At 33.9% G+C, this 17,749-nt stretch overlaps 1 protein-coding gene across 2 annotated transcripts in view; it reads left to right on the top strand.

Moving 5' to 3' along the window:
- The window catches only part of GNAL (G protein subunit alpha L), a 520,980-nt gene that overhangs the window by 240,685 nt on the left and 262,546 nt on the right, over window positions 1–17,749 (top strand). For both annotated transcript variants that reach the window (XM_036753740.1, XM_036753748.1), the window contains exons 2-4: window positions 275–347; window positions 1,393–1,447; window positions 1,619–1,738. In XM_036753740.1, coding sequence (XP_036609635.1) covers window positions 275–347; window positions 1,393–1,447; window positions 1,619–1,738 — 248 coding nt within the window. The remainder of the gene's footprint in view (window positions 1–274; window positions 348–1,392; window positions 1,448–1,618; window positions 1,739–17,749) is intronic.

The raw sequence follows: 17,749 nt of genomic DNA, 5'->3' as shown, positions 1-17,749 counted from the left end.
TGGATGCGAATGGGGGAGGGCAGTTAAGGTGGGGGCTTGTTTCATGCAAACATGGACTGATCTTGTTTGGTAATTAAGGTATCTGTGAGCTTGAAAGATAGTATGGCACCTCTGGAATGATCTGCAGTCCTACTGTAATTAATATATGTATGTCTGTGTGTGTGTATATATGCGTGTGTGCATGTGTTGGTGTAGAATACGAATCCTGTTTTGTTTGGAGGAATGTCAATGGTATAAAGACGCATATTGCAATATAATTTTTTTTTCTTGGCAGGGGCTGGTGAGTCAGGAAAAAGCACTATTGTCAAACAAATGAGGATCCTGCACGTCAATGGATTTAATCCAGAGTAAGAAGTGGTCATAGTTTTGTTATTTATTTATTTGTTTGTTTTACTTCGAAGCTGCATACCCGTTGTGACACGCTTGCATCCTGCTCAGAACTGTTTTGCCCATATAGATAAGTTTGTGGTATGGCCCAGGCATTTTTTAAAGTGAGAAAAAAAATTGTGGTTTTATTTTTTCCCCTTACATCTCCCCTACTGTATCTTATATTGTTGCTACTGCAGTGCCTTTACAGGCCCCTATGTAGCAACAACATGGCGACTACTTTTTAACATAGCAAATTACTAAGTATTCACTGTTTATGTGGTGGTGATGTAAAGATGCGAATAAGTAGCAAGGCATATATGACAGGGCAGAATAATTTTTTTTCCTCTGGTGTTCAAAAGGAAACATTCAATACATGTAATTGATTATCATGTAGCCTTGGGCTGTAAAATGTCAGTCTTGAGGATGATTCCCCAAATTTCTGTTCATTATTATAGATCTTAATAATTAGATTATTATCTTTCAGCTGCTATCTGAATTTCAGCTTATTGACACAATTACAAACATATGCTGGGTGTGTATAGATTTAGCATAGTAAATATGCTATATATACATACAGGTTGACATATATTAGAGAGAGAGAACACATGTTTTGGACAGGTGTTTATGCATGCATGTGTAGAAGTCTGTGTACTTAATGCTTGTAGCTATAATTACATGGAGTTAAATTTAGATATATGTTCAGGGTACTGCTTATGACTAAATAATGTTGATATACATATACATACATATTAAAGAAATAATCGGCATACACAAGGAATAAGGGGGGGCGGTGTTATTCATTCCCTCAAAAAAAAGCTGTTCAGTTAATTGCCTTGGTGGACTTATCTGACATAATTAAAAGCAGCTGTTGCTGCACTTGATACCTGCTGCAGAGACAAGGCAGTGAGTAAATGTTGAAGGTTTAAATGCCAAGGGAATAGCTGAAGATTTTGAAATCCTGCTTGGTTGATGGGGTTGATGGGCATGATGAATTAAATTGTTAATATTTCTGTTTTGATACAGAGAAAAGAAACAGAAAATACTGGATATCCGGAAAAACGTTAAAGATGCAATTGTGGTAAGAATATATTTTAATTTTATTTTGTTTAATTCTGCTTATTGGAGAAAATATTTTGCTTTCTAATATAATATAGATCAAAGTCCCATCTTATTGTCATATTGGATGAATATATTTTGACTCTCTGTTATATTTATTCAGGTTAATATTTGTTTTTTTTTTCAATTCTAGACGATAGTTTCAGCAATGAGCACTTTAATACCCCCAGTTCCATTGGCCAACCCAGACAACCAATTTCGATCAGACTATATCAAGAGCATAGCCCCTCTTTCTGACTTTGACTATTCACAGGTAAGTCTTGGGTTAAATACCTCAGAGGATTGTATTTTTAACTAATAGGACAAAACTGTTTTTAATGAGAAGACTCAAATAAAGGTTGTTGAAATACTCTATTGAGAGAGCTTACTGCAGACAGTTTGTACCTATTTTAGTTAAGTTGGTTAAACTTTTTAATTTAGGAAACTTTTGGTGTTCTTTGAATGTATGTAAACATTTCAGTAGGAGTTTGGGGTTTTTCTTAAATCAATGTCAAGTTTATTTCTATTTTCAGAGTCTAGTTGTGAAAGAATGCTTTTACAAAACTTTAGCATTGTTTTTCTACAAGGAGATAGCACACAATTAAAAAATAATAACTAAATGCATATCTTAAAATTTTAAGAAATGGAAATGTCTTATGAGGCATTCATTTTGGTAATAGAATAATGGGAAAAAAAGATAAATAGGTGAGGTGTTTTCTGTATTGCATAGTATCCGCAACAGTGAAAATAACAGTCTAGTTCATTTTTAATACTCATATCCATCATTTCAGATGGGGAAATGTGAGATGTATTGTGGCTAGAATTACAGTTGATTTTTGACTGTTTATAGTAAAGTGTTATTCTAGTTTGGTTCATGGCCTGTATTATTAAGGGGAACTTTAGTATCTGTTTGTCATTTTGATAGCAGTTACTGCTCACAGAGATAAGTTTAAAAGTTTCTTTTTGTGTGATTAACATTAACTTCTTAATGGTGTTGGTATTTGAGAGTCTGATAGAATGTATTTTTTAAAGGAAATCTATTTTGGCTACAGTTAAGCCTAAACTACTTCCTATGACAGCTTTTTGACATTCACTGAATAATTCTGGGCATTTTAAGGTTTTACAATTAGAAGATCACTTATTTAATGGGTAGTGTCTTCTGATGTTTTCAACTAGTAGAATGCAGTGAGGAATAGAAGTTGCCTTGATTTTTATTTCATGACTCAGATTTCCTAATGTGGTTTGGCTTCTGATAAATCTTCCACTTTAATGTTCAAGATAAAATAATTCAAGAATCTTATGGATCTGGAATTTAACATAGAACTAGGTTGTACAGAAAGCTGTGACTGCAGAATACACCCACATACACTTTCTAATTGCTCACTTGGTGGGTAAGTTATCTAAAATGACAGAGTCCTTTGGGAAAAAAAAACATTTTAAATAGTCTTGATTTTGAGATATGAAATATAACAGATGAACTTAGTAGCTTTGCTTCTATTTGAACAGATGAGATTGTCGTGTAAGTTGGTATAAGATCAATAAAGAATATTTTATGGGTAATTCTCAACAAGTGTAAGGATAATTATGTATTTTTAGCAAGAAAATGAAATGACATATGGCTTTTTCTGGGTATTCTACATGTCTTGTTTTCATGAGTTCAGAAACAGATGAAGATAGCCCTGTATTCATAGACATGCAGATCCAAAATTGAGAGTGACAGAATTCTGAAGTGTTTGTATTCTGATGAATCTAGCGTACCTAATTTAGTATAGCTTTTAACCTGAAATTATGTCTTTTTTTAAGAAAAAATAAACTGTTCAATAAACTGCAGTTTCCCAGTGGATGAAGCTATATTTTCATAAATATATCAAGGTTATTCAAATATGATATTTAGAAGTAATAAAAATAAAGGAAAATTAGGAATCAGTGCAGCTGACTTGAAAATTTTTAGTTCCCTTTGGAAGTGTGGTAGGCCTAGCCATTGTCTTATTATTATATAACTAAGTCAGGTGAGAATGTATACCTATGTTTAATTAATAATGTGAGCTGGATATATAATCCAGGAAAATAATGTTAAAGTACATGGTATGTCCATTAAAATATATATATATATTTCATCATTTAATCTGTGTGGTGAACTTTTAAAGTGAATTTGTCACTGGTCCCCTCAAACATTGGTGTTGCTAATATTGAGTTGGGTAGCTCCAGAATTTATGTTCAATAAGCTTCTTTGAGAGTGATATAAAAGCCAGAGGTTTGTTTTATAATAATATTTGATTGATTTAGAGAAGATAATTTTTAAAATACAAATTTGTTGTTAGTAGCAGGAAAGTTATCCAAATTTGCATGTGCCTAAATCTAGTGTTTGCATCCTGTCTGGAATTATTGGTTGTTAAGTGATTTACAATGCTTGAAATAGTATATAACTTAGGAAATAATGATTTGAGACCAGAAGATAGTTCACCATTGCCATAAAACTCTATGAAGCTTTTTTGTCTGTTCTCTGGTAAAATTAAATCGTTTTGTAAAATCAAAGAAACTGCATGCGTAGTTTTGTACATTACGTTTAGTTTAAACAATAGTTTAATACCTAAACTTGTATAAAGCTTTATAATTTTTCCAAGCATTTTCACACATAAGGATCAAATGTGATGTTATAACAACTCTCTGAGGTAGGCCTGGCAGTAATTACTTCATTTTGTGGTTGAAGAAACAGATTTTATGTTAAGTGACATGCCCAAGGTGATACAACTAAAATCCAAGTCTTATGAATCTGAATGCAGTGGTTTGTTTGTTTGGGTTTTTTTTCCCCCACTACTGGTCTTAATTTAAAATTCTATGCTATAAAATTGTACCTTTTTTGGAAATAATTGGAGAGCAAGGTTAGTTTTTAAAAGATGAATGTTACATCTGTATAGAAATTATGTGGGAACAACATAGTGAGTGGCTTGTTCCACAGTCTACCACTGTCTCATTTTAATTTAAATTTTATTTTGTAAATTTAATCTTTAAGAATCAATTGATTTTCAGACTAACTCAGTGTTGGAACTTACCATTCAGTAATGTATAACCTTTATAAATGTTAATGTATTGAATGTATGAATGTGTGTATGACACATGGCACATACATTGAATTTATGAAGACTTTGTTTTTAAATAAGTCAAGGGAAGTTTTTTTAAGTAGGTATAATTTTCATTCTGATGTCAGTATAGTTGTGTCATTATTTTTGTGGTTGGTTGTGGTTTACATGCCAAAATTGGCATAGTGTAATAGAAATTCAGGGTTAAATGGACTATTAAAGATTATCTAATTCAACTATTTCATTTTGTAAAAAAAGAAACTGAGGCACCAAGAAGCCAAGGATATACAGGCAATTAATGTCAGAGCCAGATGTAGAACCCAGGTCTCCTGACTCACAGTTTAATGCTATTTTTCTAACGTGTTTGATCAAATGTTGATTGAAATTTGAAAAATTTGACAAGCATTAATTGTGTTTTAAACCTTTGTGAAGAAAAATGAAAAGAGTGAGGGCACATTACACTTCCAGTATTCAGAAACATTTTGTATTACCAAAACATAGCTTTGAATAAAATATCCAAATGATTTGACCTTAGAAACTTAGCATGCGTATTTTTTTTTTCATCTCTTAATGTCCTGAAAAAACGTTATGGTTAAAAGGCCAGCCTCGTGATCAGGAAGACCTGGGTTCCAGTCCTACTTCTGACACATACTAGGTGTGTGAAATAGACAAGTCGCTTAGTTTTTTCAATATCCTGTTTGAGTCTTTAGAATTGTAAGTTATGGCTGGGTTTCTTTTCTATACGACTAAAGGAAACTTCCACACTTGAAGCTCGCCAAACTACTGAAGTCACAGATTCAGATCTGCTAGTTCCCTTCCCTCCCAAAAAATCTTAAGTTCATGTTCAATGTTTATTATTTTAACAACTTTGGTTTTAAGGGCAATAGAACAATTAAGTAACCGTTGTGGTATATAGCATATATCAAAGAAGAGTCTAGTTAGATTGTTATTTAAAGCAGATAGATAAAACCAAAGATACAGATATAGATATCTTTAAGTATATGAAGTGATCCAGAGATAATGCAGATAAAATATTTAAATTTGTTTTCTTTCTTGGGTTGCCTAAAATTTCTTCAAATAAACTAGGTTCTTTATTTTTCTTTTAGCAAATGTCATAAATTTCCACATGGGTGAATGTTAAGTAATTTAGTCATAGTAAATGAAAACATAACAGGATACAAATACGGAGAAACTTAAAAATCCTTGTTCTGGAAGATTTAAAAAAAATTTAATTTGAACTACATAGTAAATATAAAAACAACATTATCTTTAAAAATTTTATACATATTTCTATACGTGTTTAAATAGCAATATAAAATTTTATTTTTCATGTTTATAAAGTTTGATTTAAAAAGGCAGCTAAAGTTTAAGTAGAATATTTTCAGATATTAATACTTTATTTGCAGTTTTGAGATATCATATTTCTATTCTTTAATATAAAAGACAGTAGCATCATTTCTTATATATTAGAATACATGCTGCATTCAGATGCTTCAGAAAATGATAGATATATTTAAAATGACAGCAACCCATAAGGTATATAGTATTCAATACAGTTTGAAACCTTTTTAGAAGTTAGAATGAAGTTTTGAATGAGTGTCATTTATTTTAGATACATTTTTAACTAAAAAGTTCTATGAATAGTCATTAAATAATTGGAAATGAACATGCACTACAATTTCAGGTGACACCAAATTGCCAAGAAGATAGTTTTATTTTTGGTTCCTAACAATAACAACAAATTTATTATAATATTTCACGACTGTTTCAATGCCAAACTAACTTCAAATACTATTTGAAAAGTGTGAATTTTACTATATTTCAAGTTAAGGGATTGTAACTGAGAACATCAAACATTATATTCCATATTTTACATTTAAACTTCCCTTTTTGGTTCCTTAAGTTGAGGATATATATATACATATATGTACACATACCTCCCCACATACATAAATACGTGTGTTGAAGGTCCTTCATAAAAGATCTGTCAACCACACATCATTAATGTTTGCAGCCATGGGTTGCAGAAATAATTTTTGAAATAAGGAAAGGATTTTATTGCTGTTAACTATTTTGAATTATATAAACAGGGAGATATTTGATTTTTCATCCTCTGTTCTTTTCTGCCATCTTGACAAAGGAGATATTCGATGTTAATGCAGAAAACTAGCCATTTTTGGAGAAGTGTCAAAGAAGAATTGACAAATATGTAGCCTGCCTCTACTTCCTTTTACCCTCACTTCACATGCAGGAAAGTCACTATTTTGTGTTTTGTCTTTCAACCTCCAGCTCTAAATACAGTGTATATTGTTGCCAAATACGTTTCTGCTTAATCGAATTTCCTATTTAAAAAAGAAAGTTGGTGGTTTATTTGTTATGTAGAGATATAGGTCCTTACATTAGTTTTACTAACAGGTGTAGCAAAAGAGAGAAATAATAAAGCAGGAAGCAAGTATATAATGAAACAAAATTAATTTTTTGTCTAAATAACGTTTCTTTTGAGGCCGTAGTTGACATTGGAGTAGGATTGCTCTTCTTCTAGTAGTATATTCATCTATACAGATATGGCACAGTATATGTTTGCTCTTACAAAGTGCCAACTGACTAAGTCCCAAGTGCTCTAAAAGGACAGGAAAAGAAGGTGGGGGGATGAAAGTATTTTATTCCTAATGGTGTCCTCTAGTATGGTGCCCTCTCAATATTTAGAGCTGTAAGGGACCTTAGAAACTACCTGTTCCATTGACGTAACAGGTGAGGAAACTGAGGTCAAAAAGGTTAAAAGGCTTGTCCAGGAAACAAGTAGTTTGGCAAAGCTGGTTTTCTCATTCCAAATCTATCATTCTTTCTGCTATACCATGTGCTACCTCTTGGGGTTTTTGTTGTTGTGGTTGTTTTGTTTTGTTTTAATAAGACAAGTTGTATAGCATTAAGTTAACAAATTAAAACAGGATGGCTTAGTTTCTTTGTCATAACCTAAAGCAAATATATTTAAATATCTATTCAGTCATAATGATGACTTAGGAGCAATGGCTTTTACCTCCTTGTTTTTCATCCAGCATTTCTTCCCATAAGTTACAATAATGAAACTTTAAAATTCCATTTTTCTTAGTTGATGCAAAACTTGCCAGTTTTACTCCCTTTTAAAAAGCCATCATTTCTACTATTCATAATGAGAAACACTATCTTGGATTATATTGAAATTTCTTTAATTAAAATTAGTGCTTCTATAAGTTTAGTGGTCATACAAAATAGCAGCTAAAAGAATATATAGCTTTAAAAAGCAGCATGGAGAAAAACTTTCCCAGGAGTTTGTGCTTGAGCTTACTTTGACCTAAAATATGCTACTCTTGTGAAGGAAATAGTTGTGGGATACCAAATATAACCACCACTCTATTGGTCGAACAACTAAACCAATAGTCATTATAGTTAAAGGAAATACAGACAGTACACCATTTAGTGCCAACCATAATTTTTAAAGTAATTATCAATGAAGTGAGAGAAATAGAAGGAATTAAGAAGTAACAGCTGCATTGGAAATATTGAGAGGAGACAGAAACAATTCCTCACATAATTATAAGAAAAATACTCTGTACAAATATAGACAGCACTTATAATACCTGTAGGTGAAACCTGGGGGCCATAATTGTCTTCTACCAATACTTTTAGTGATCTGGTAGATGGGGCCTTTAGTATTAGAATCCTAAGGGGCTTTATTAATAAACCTTCATGATGGACTAAATATAGTCCACAATCTTTATTTCAAATTGTCTAGAAAGAAAAATAGACATTCGGATTAACAGGGATTTGGTATGCCAAGTTACTTGCAGGAAGTTTTTGAAAATAAAAGTTGATTGATCGTATTGTAAATATGATGATAGGTATCTTTTTCTCTTCATCATTTTTCTTTTCCATATTTTTTTCCAAGACTCTGAACTGTTCTATGTTTTAAGAAAATAATTCCACAGTATACACGTGGAGGAAAACTTTGGAAGATAGTTTTATATTTGTGTTTTAAATGACTACTCTCAAAAAAGAAAATTAAAATGTTCAGTCTAGTTATAGTATTTTTAGCAGAATACCACTAAACATTTATTTAGTACTCTGTACTGTACTAGTTAATAAAATATGTCTGCCATCATTGTAGTGTTAAAAGAGCTTGGTGAAGAATTTTGTCACTTGTTGATAGAGTATTATTTCATCTACAATAATGAATTTGTACCTAACTTAATTCACTTGAGAAAAAAATAAAAATTAGTGCAGAGGTTTTCATAGAACAAGATACTCTATAGAGCATATAACATTCCTGAAATGTTTAATATTCATCTTATATTTTTAAAAGTGTTCTAGTACGTCACTAACTCACCATGGACAAGATTCACCTCTCTAAGACATTAACGAATGTTGGGAGAAAAGTGCTTTGTAAACTTTAAAGCACTATATAAATAGATGATTTTATTATTATTGTTAGTGTTGTTAGTTTTATACAAAAGTATTAAAGATAGCTCATATATTGTGATGATAATTTTCCAGTTTGTAGGTTATTCATTACATAAAACTTAAATCTACAAATTTTGTTCATAGGCTCACATTTCTGGATGGCAAGTCCTTTGTCCCAGAACATAGGTTTTTACTGCTGTCCCTTTCCTCCTACATGTAAAGTGCAAAAGGTCACTTAATATCAGACAAAGGCCTCATGTCTTCAGAGGGAGGGTAGAGTTCTCCCAGGAAGCTTGTCTGTATTGCTGAATGATAGAACAGAAGTAAAATCTTTAAAAGGTGTAAAGTTCTACACAAGTATAAGATGTTAGTAGGATTACCATATATCACTGACAGTTTTCTCTATATACATTTGGCCTTTTTCATATGCATCATGACAGTAAAAAAACAAGTTCAAGTGATTTTATATGGTGATCAAAATTACATTGTTCTTTTAAAAGAAAAAAGAAAGAAAGAACAACAACCCTTCTTCCTAAAAGGTGGTACCTACTTACTAAGCATAAGTTAGAACTTGTTTTAGTTAAGGAACGTGGAATTCCTGACACAAATGATACCTTGTATTTATTCAGTGGGTGGACATGTTAACTAATGTCTGAAGACTGGTTAATATCAATATTTACCAATTAATGTTGCCTTTAATCAAAATGAATGAGGATCCAAAAGATAGTAAAGAACTTGTCATTAATGCTTACCAAAATCCTGCACCATTACAATGTTAAGTTCTTGAACACATACTAAATATTGTCTAGTGAATATTGTTGATATTGAATTACCTGGTTAACAGTTTAGGCTCTAATTGTTATATATTCAGCAGTAGCAAATTGGGACTAATTATTTCTAAGTGTATAGGAAGCTTTTGAATGCACATGTGCCTACTGCCAAGAAGACTAAACATTAATGAATAGGGATGTTTATCTATCTATTAGGAAGGGTCTTTCATTAGCTTAAACAAAGTCTGCCTTGAGGACAAATGCTCTGATCCTGCTTGTGAAACACAGAAGGGAACTTCAAATGCACTTGTAGGTAAATTAAAACGTTTTTAAAAAAATCATGTTCTAATATTTTAAGGGCACGACATCTTATTTAAACAATGATTAACCTTGACAATAGAATGTAACAGGACCCTAATAAAGGAAAATAACTATCTTTCCTGTTGGGATTTAGCAGGTATTTTGGTCTTTAGGCAAAGCGTGTGAACTCTGTGTAGCAGAAAAAAAGAAACCAAAAGGGTAAGGTCACATTTTAGATGTGACTATTGAGTTATCTGTTTTGTCATGAAATTTAACTGGAGTTCCATACCACTTGAAATAGAAGCTGAAGTAAGTGGAAACTCCTTTTACTGACGATTAACTCTTCTCTCTCTTTAAACTGGATTACCTAATCCTAATAATCTAGGTTCCTCAGTTTTACTTCCTTAAAAATATGGTGATACAACTTTCATGTCATTATACATTCATTTCTTTTAAATGTAAGGGGGGGGTGTTTAAATGAAACATTATAGGACTGATTAAAACCTTTGAGAAACGTTACCTCCTTTAACATTAAAATAATGGTGCCAATTAATTTTAAAAGGGGGAAAGTCACTCAAAATAATAAACCACACCCAAAATTGATGCAACAGGGTTATTTTTTGAGTAATTTCAAGACTGAAGTACAGTAATACATCAGTCACATGGCTTGTTTGTATAGAGGTTAACACTGTTTTCCAGTTAAATGAGGTTTAGGCCATTTGTGCAGTAAAATTTGCCAGAGCAAGTATTGCTTAGCATAGGATGAGGGGACTTGCTTGCTGTTGGAGCTCTTTCACCCCGTTCACAATTGTATTGGTTGATTTCTCAATTATGTATTTTAGAAGTACTACACTTTGCCAACCACAAATCTTCAGTCTAGTAACCAAACCACAACCCACAAAGTCAACACACTTTGAAAGAGGCCTCATAAAAGTACAAAGTTAAGGTTGTTTCTGAGGACTTTAGCTAAAACCAGAATAAACCCAGAGGGAAAAAATAAAGTATCTTCCCCAAACGTTACACAAATAGCATGAAACTTAAGCGCTCCATAAGAAATATAAAGTATTTGGGGCACAAGTTTTTATTATAAGTGTAAGAAACTAGAGATGACTCAGAAAAAAATGGAAAATAGGTTAAAGAAATCAGCAGTGAAAACATAAATCTTTCTTTGTCCCTGATTCTCCTATCAGAGTAAATCTAGTTTTACTCCATTCTAAAATAGAACTGCAGAAAGGTTTCAGAAATTTGGGGGATATTAGTGTGACCATAGATTGAATATAACTCTTCTTTATTAATCTAACCTACAGCTCATAGGAGATTACACAATGGTGGGTTGTTTTGCCATTTGGAGGACATAGATTTTAGAGATGTTCAGGTCTACTCACATTTAAGAATTCATTTTTATGCCAAAGCTTTTCTTTGATGTTTAAGTTCTTATTATTTTATCTCAGAGTCTCAGATTTTTTAGCCATAAATTTCCCCTTAATTTTTTTTTGTTTTTGAGATTGGGTCTCTTTCTTTCTCAGAGTGGGAGTGCAATAGCTACTCATGTGGGCCTGATTCCCATAGTGACTGTCATGAACATTTTAACCTCCTCTGTCTTTTCTGACCTGGCACTAAAGGAGTTTACCTTGCTTTAGGCAGCTTAGTTAGCCATCAGCTCACAGGGTCTCATCCTATTGGTGCTAGACCTAATGCAGACACCCCATCAGCTTTAACTCTGCTGCATCTCAGAACTTCTAAACTCAGGAGATCCATCAGCCTCAGCCTTCTTAGCAGCAGAAAATACATAGGTCACCACACCTGGAAAAATTTTCCTTTTTGTTGTATAGAAGCTGACACAGCAGCCAGGAAGTCATATCAGAAATCAAGAAACAAAATAAACATATATTAGACTACACCTACATCCAGAGAAAGAACTGAGACAAACTATTTGCTCTTTTTTTCTCTTTTTTTGTTTTTTTTCCTTCTTTCTCATGATCAGTCCATTGGCCATAAATCATCTTTGCAACTTGACTATTGTGTAAATAAGTGTTAGTGTGAAGGTTTATGTAGAATCTGTATTGCACTGCATGCCATCTTGGGGGCAGGGGGCAGGGAGGGAAGGGAAGAAAATTTGAAACTCAAGAACATGTAAAACTAAGTGTTGTTAAACTAAAAATAAAAATCTAATTAAATCAAACAAAAAACCCCCCAAAATACTAAATGTACAAATCCAGAAGTTTTCCTTTAGAATCATAAAATCTCAAAGTTCAAAGGTACTTCAGAGGTCAAGTCCAATCCCTACCAAAGCATGAAGGCTCTCCACAAACCTGTCCTACAAGTGGTCATCTAGACTCTCCTAGATAGAGTGACAGGGAATTCTCTGCCTAACCACACCACTTGAAAAGGATCCATTCCATTTTTGGATAGCTTTAATTGTTAGGCAGGTCCGTTTTTATATTTAAGTCCAATCTTCCTCCCTGTAACTTCTACTTATTAATTCTAGATTTGCCTTCTGGAGTCAGCAGACTGGTCTTCACCCATTTCTACATGATTTATGTCCATGATGATGAATCCATGAATTATCAGAGTTGATACTTCTAGCATTAGTGAAGATTACAACTTATCCAGATCCTCCCCTCCTATGTGAATCTGTTCACGTCTTTACATAAATCATCTACAAAGGACCTATTGATGTATTGGAGATCTTCCTCTGGGTCTTCTAATATTCCATCAATACTAGTACTTGACTCAACCTGTGTTTTCTTCTTGAAGCCTTCGCTCTCCATTGCCCCAAATTCGCATTTTCTTCAAATAAATTTGGTCATGATTTTAAGCCTCCACATCACCTTGGTTTACCTTCCTTTCTATATACATCCAGTTTCAACTCAGTACAAATCATATTGTGCAATGTGCTAGAGATGATATAAATCTTGGATAACAGTTCTCATCCTTATGGAGTTAATAGTCTAATAGTGGAATGTGACACAGTGGGATATATAAGTGCCCTCCTTCATACTCCTTCGGGCTGACAGTTTAAGCAAACATTGGCATGATCCAGATTTTATTTTTTTTAGATCAATTTGTGCTTCCATTTGTTTAGGGAGCTCACACTGGGAAACTATTTATATTTTTTCAGTCATTTCAGTTCTGTCCAACTGTTGTGAACCCATTTGGGGTTTCTCAGAAGAGATATTGGGATTGGTTTGCCCCATCCTCCTCCACTCATCTTAGAGATGAAGAATAGGCAAACTGGGTTAAATGACTTGTCCAGGGTCACACGGTTAGTAAGTGGACAAAGTCAAATTTGAACTCAGATCCTCCTGACTCTAGGGCTGGCATTCTATCCACTTTCCCCCCACCTGCCCTATTTATAGACATCTGCTATACGACTCACAGTCAGAGAATAGCCTCAGTTACTGAGGGGGTTAAATGACTTGGCCAGAACTAGGCAGAGCTAGAATCCAGATATTCCTGATTCCAGGGCCAGCTTTCTGTCTACCATGCCAAGCTGCCTTTCATGATCCACACGTACAATACTTAGCCAGTTTTGTTGATCATCATTACTTGCTCACATGTTCGTGGATATTGTGTGCAAATAAACCATATAGGGAGTCTCTACTGAGGCAAATAATATGACAAAATAGAAATAGATCTAAGCACAGTGCCATAATTGCTATATCTTGATGCTTCCCTCACCTAGTTCTCTCATGCTAAACAATTCAAAGCTCTTTCAATTATACCACATTACTTTACACACCTAGTCTCTTCAGTCATTTTCCTTGCTGTACACTATCAATTTATCTTCATCATGATACCACTAAATACCCCTGTGGAATTGTAATCAACTATCCTTTTCCTAGCTGATCACATGTCAGAAAGTAATGCTGCTGCTGACAAAATAATATTAATAACAATAGCTAATATTCATATGATACTTTAACTTTTGCAAAGTGTTTTATTTATATCATTTTATCCTTAAAACAACCCCACTGAGAGGTATAAAGGAGGAAACTAAAGCTATGGTGGAATATTTCTTACATCCCAAAGAACAACACCTGCATACTTCTACCCCTTGGCATCAAGATCTGTGTGACATACATGAATAATAAAAAAATTCATAAGATAGGTGGGAATGGCAAATGTCGTGGGGGAAAATTGTTAACCAAGGGAAATTTCTTCTTGGAAGAGATAGTTATTTGAATCAGAAGATGTCAGTTTTAATTAGGTACAGAGGTGGGAAGGAAAAGATTCTAAGCATAGGGAATAGCATGAAAAAAGACATGGAGGCAGGAAACCATGGGCATATATTAAGGGATAGCAAGTGGTCTAGTTTAGTTGGGATACTGAGCATGTGGGGGTGTACAATAGGAGATAGTCCAGAAAAGAGTGGTACTGATTATATCATTCCTAAAATGTGACTCCTAAAGCATTATTCCAATGTGGCCTGAAAAGAGCAGATTGCTACAGGGCTATCACCTATCTTCCCCTTGTATTGAATGTTATGTTTCTATTATTATAGGTCATAATATCATTAGCTTTTTTTGTCTGCCTCATTAAGTGGATGACTTATTGAGTTTAAAGCCACTTAAACTCTTAGATCTTTTTCCCCATTAGTTTGTTTTCCTAGCCTGTACTATTTATACAGGTGGGTTTTTTTAGTCCAAGTAGAAGAATATACATTTATCCATATTAAGTAGTTAGCTTCAAATATATCAGTCTTTCATTTGTCTGGGATCTTTAGGGCATTATACATAAATGAATTCTGTAGACCAAGTTATTATATTTAAATACCAAAGTGTTACATTTTTAATTGTTAATGGAAACATCTCTTAATATGGCATCCTTTCCTTAATGTCTGTGTATCCCTTTGAATTAGTCAATCAGTTAACATTTATTAAGCCAGGCCCTGTGGTAAGCACTGGGGATAGAAAAAGAGACAAAAGACAGTCCCTGCCCTCTAGGAGCTCACAACACAATGGGAGAGACAACAAACAAACAAAAACATATAAACAAACAATAGACAGGACACAAAGGTAATAAATAACAGAGGAAAGGAACTAGAATTAAGAAGAGCTGGAACAGTTTGATGTAGATGTGATTTTATTTAAGATGTCTAAAAGCCAGTAGACACAGGTAAGAAAAGGAAAGCATTCCATGGGGGGCAGCCAGAGAAAATGGCTGGAACCAAGAAATGGAGTGTCTTGTTCATGGAACAACAAGAAGACCTCTGTCGGTGGATTGAAGAGTATATGGTGAGGAGTAGGTTGTAAGAAGACTGGAAAGGTAGAGGAGGGAGCTGGGTTATGACATGTTTTGATCTCCAAGCAGAGGATTTTGTAATTGATCTTGAAAGCAACAGGGAGTACTGAAGTTGATTGAGTAAAGGGGTTACATATTTGGACCTGTGCTTGAGGAAATTTGCCTTGGTGGCTGATTGAAGGATGGACTGGAGGATGGAGAGACTTGAAGCAGGCAAATCCACTAGCAGCCTATTGTAATAGTCCAGGCATGAGGTGATGAGGGCCTGCACCACGGGTGACAGTGTCAGAGGAGAGAAGGAGAAGTATACAAGACATGTTACAAAAATAAAATTGACAGATTGTGGCAACAAGCTTAATGTGGGGGGGGGATGAGATAGAGTGAGGAGTCAAGGATGGCAACTAGACTTGGAGACTGGGAAACTGGTAGGATGGTGTTGCCCTCTATAGTATTAAGGAAGGTAGGAAGGGGTATGGTTTAGAGAAAGGATAATAACTTCAAGTTTTAGACGTGTTGTTTCAATTGTCTTCTGAACATCTACTTTGAAATGTCTGAAAGGCAACTAGAGATGCAAAATTGGAGGTCAGCAGAGAGGTTAGAGTAGGAGAAATAGATTTGAGAATCATCAGCATACAGATGGTAATTGAATTCGTGGGAGCTTCTTTATAGTTTGTAATTTAGAGGATTGACCATAGCACTGAGAGGTTATGTGACTTGTCAGGGTGAAATAGCCAGTTTGTGTCAGAGTTGGGACTTCAATCTAAATCTTCTTGGCTCTAAGGTCAGCTCACTATCCACCATGCAACACCACCTCCATGTTAATAATTGTGGTTTTTTCCCTTCAGTTAGTTGGATGGATTGGGGAGAGCACACAAGCAAGCTTGCCAGAATTGCATGCAAAATAAAAATTGTAAAGGTAGAGGGCCTCAGGAACTCTCCTATTAATAAAGCATGTGAACTTTAAGTCAGTGGACTTTGTACCTTCTTCTCAGAAGTAAAGTAAAAAAAATAACTGTTAGCTAATTTTTGGATGTGTTACAGATGTTTGAGGCTAATAGTTAAGTGACTTCTAGATAGATGGCATTTTACTGAAAAACATTCTCTGCTTTCATACTTTATGACTTGGTGAAAGTTTCAGAAACTCTCAAATTTAGATCCCAGGGCTTAAGGTTCAGTAGAAACAGTGCTAGGGCCTGGAGTCAGGAAAAATCATCTCCTGAGTTCAAATGTGGCTTCAGACACTAACCAGCTATGTGACCCTAGGCAAGTCACTTAACTCTGTTTGCCTCAGGTTCCTCATCTATAAAGTGAGCTAGAGGAGGAAAGGGCAAACCACTCCAGTATCTTGCCAGAAACCCCAATGGGGTAACGAAGAGTCAGATGTGACCAAAACAACTGAACAACAACAAATATCAGTTATTACAATGCTTGCTGCTTGGTGGTATGGGTCATATGATATGACCTAATTGGACTCTCACTACATGTTGGAATTTTAAATGATAAATATTATTTCATATTCAGCCAGTTCTTAAAAGGATACTGACTTTTATAGTTTTGCAAGATAATTTATTTAGAACTGACTTGTATCAGAAATTAGAACTCTAAATCTCTTTTTTCATAATACAAGCGACAGAAGCAAGTGTTTTACTTTAAAAAATCACTTTAAAACTATGCATATTATGTGCACAATTTGAATAATCATGTCATTCTGACCATTTTCAACAAGCTCTTAATCATTTGCATTTTAAGGGAATTGTAGTTTTGGTCAATTTGAATCTTCCCATCTACCATATACGTTCTCTTATACAGTTATCAAACTAAAGCAACATTATTGTTTTTTGTAACATAAAAGTAAATATAATGTTTGTGTGTGTGAATGAATGATCAGATTTCCACTTTTGTCAGTCAGCTTAAGGCACTGAATGGTTGATTCATGTAAAATTTGAGCACAATGGGACAGCTGACCTGACATAACAGTCTTGATTCAAACATTTGTTGTAGTTCCTTAGGAGCTAGCTGATGGAAGCTTTGTTGCTGAGTCATCTAAAACTTCACTGGACAAAATAGAGACAATATACTTTTAGAGGATAATCTGTGCTCTTTTCCCTGGAGAATAGAGAGAAGTCAAATAATGAAGTCTTTCCACTAAGTTTCAAACAGTCTTACATAATGATACTCCACTGATTGTTATGGACAGAATATTGAAAAATGTCTCATCTGATTACCAATGGAAGAAAGTATAAATATAAGCTTAGTTATTTTAACAATTTATTGTCCAATTACCTTAGGAGAAGCAGGCTGTTTTAAAGAACATTTTCGTATTTGAGAAAATTATGAGGAAATAATACTGATTCGATATGCAAATATTTATTTTAAGTTAGAGAGATGCAGGGAGAATGAAGAGGAAGTTTTTTTTTCTTTTATATCTAAACTGTGTAACCAATAAAAGTTACA

Source organism: Trichosurus vulpecula, chromosome 1 (genome assembly GCF_011100635.1).
Source record: "Trichosurus vulpecula isolate mTriVul1 chromosome 1, mTriVul1.pri, whole genome shotgun sequence".
NCBI lineage: Eukaryota > Metazoa > Chordata > Mammalia > Diprotodontia > Phalangeridae > Trichosurus > Trichosurus vulpecula.
The sequence above is the reverse complement of the archived record's forward strand: the minus strand, read 5'-3'. Positions and strand labels throughout refer to the sequence as shown.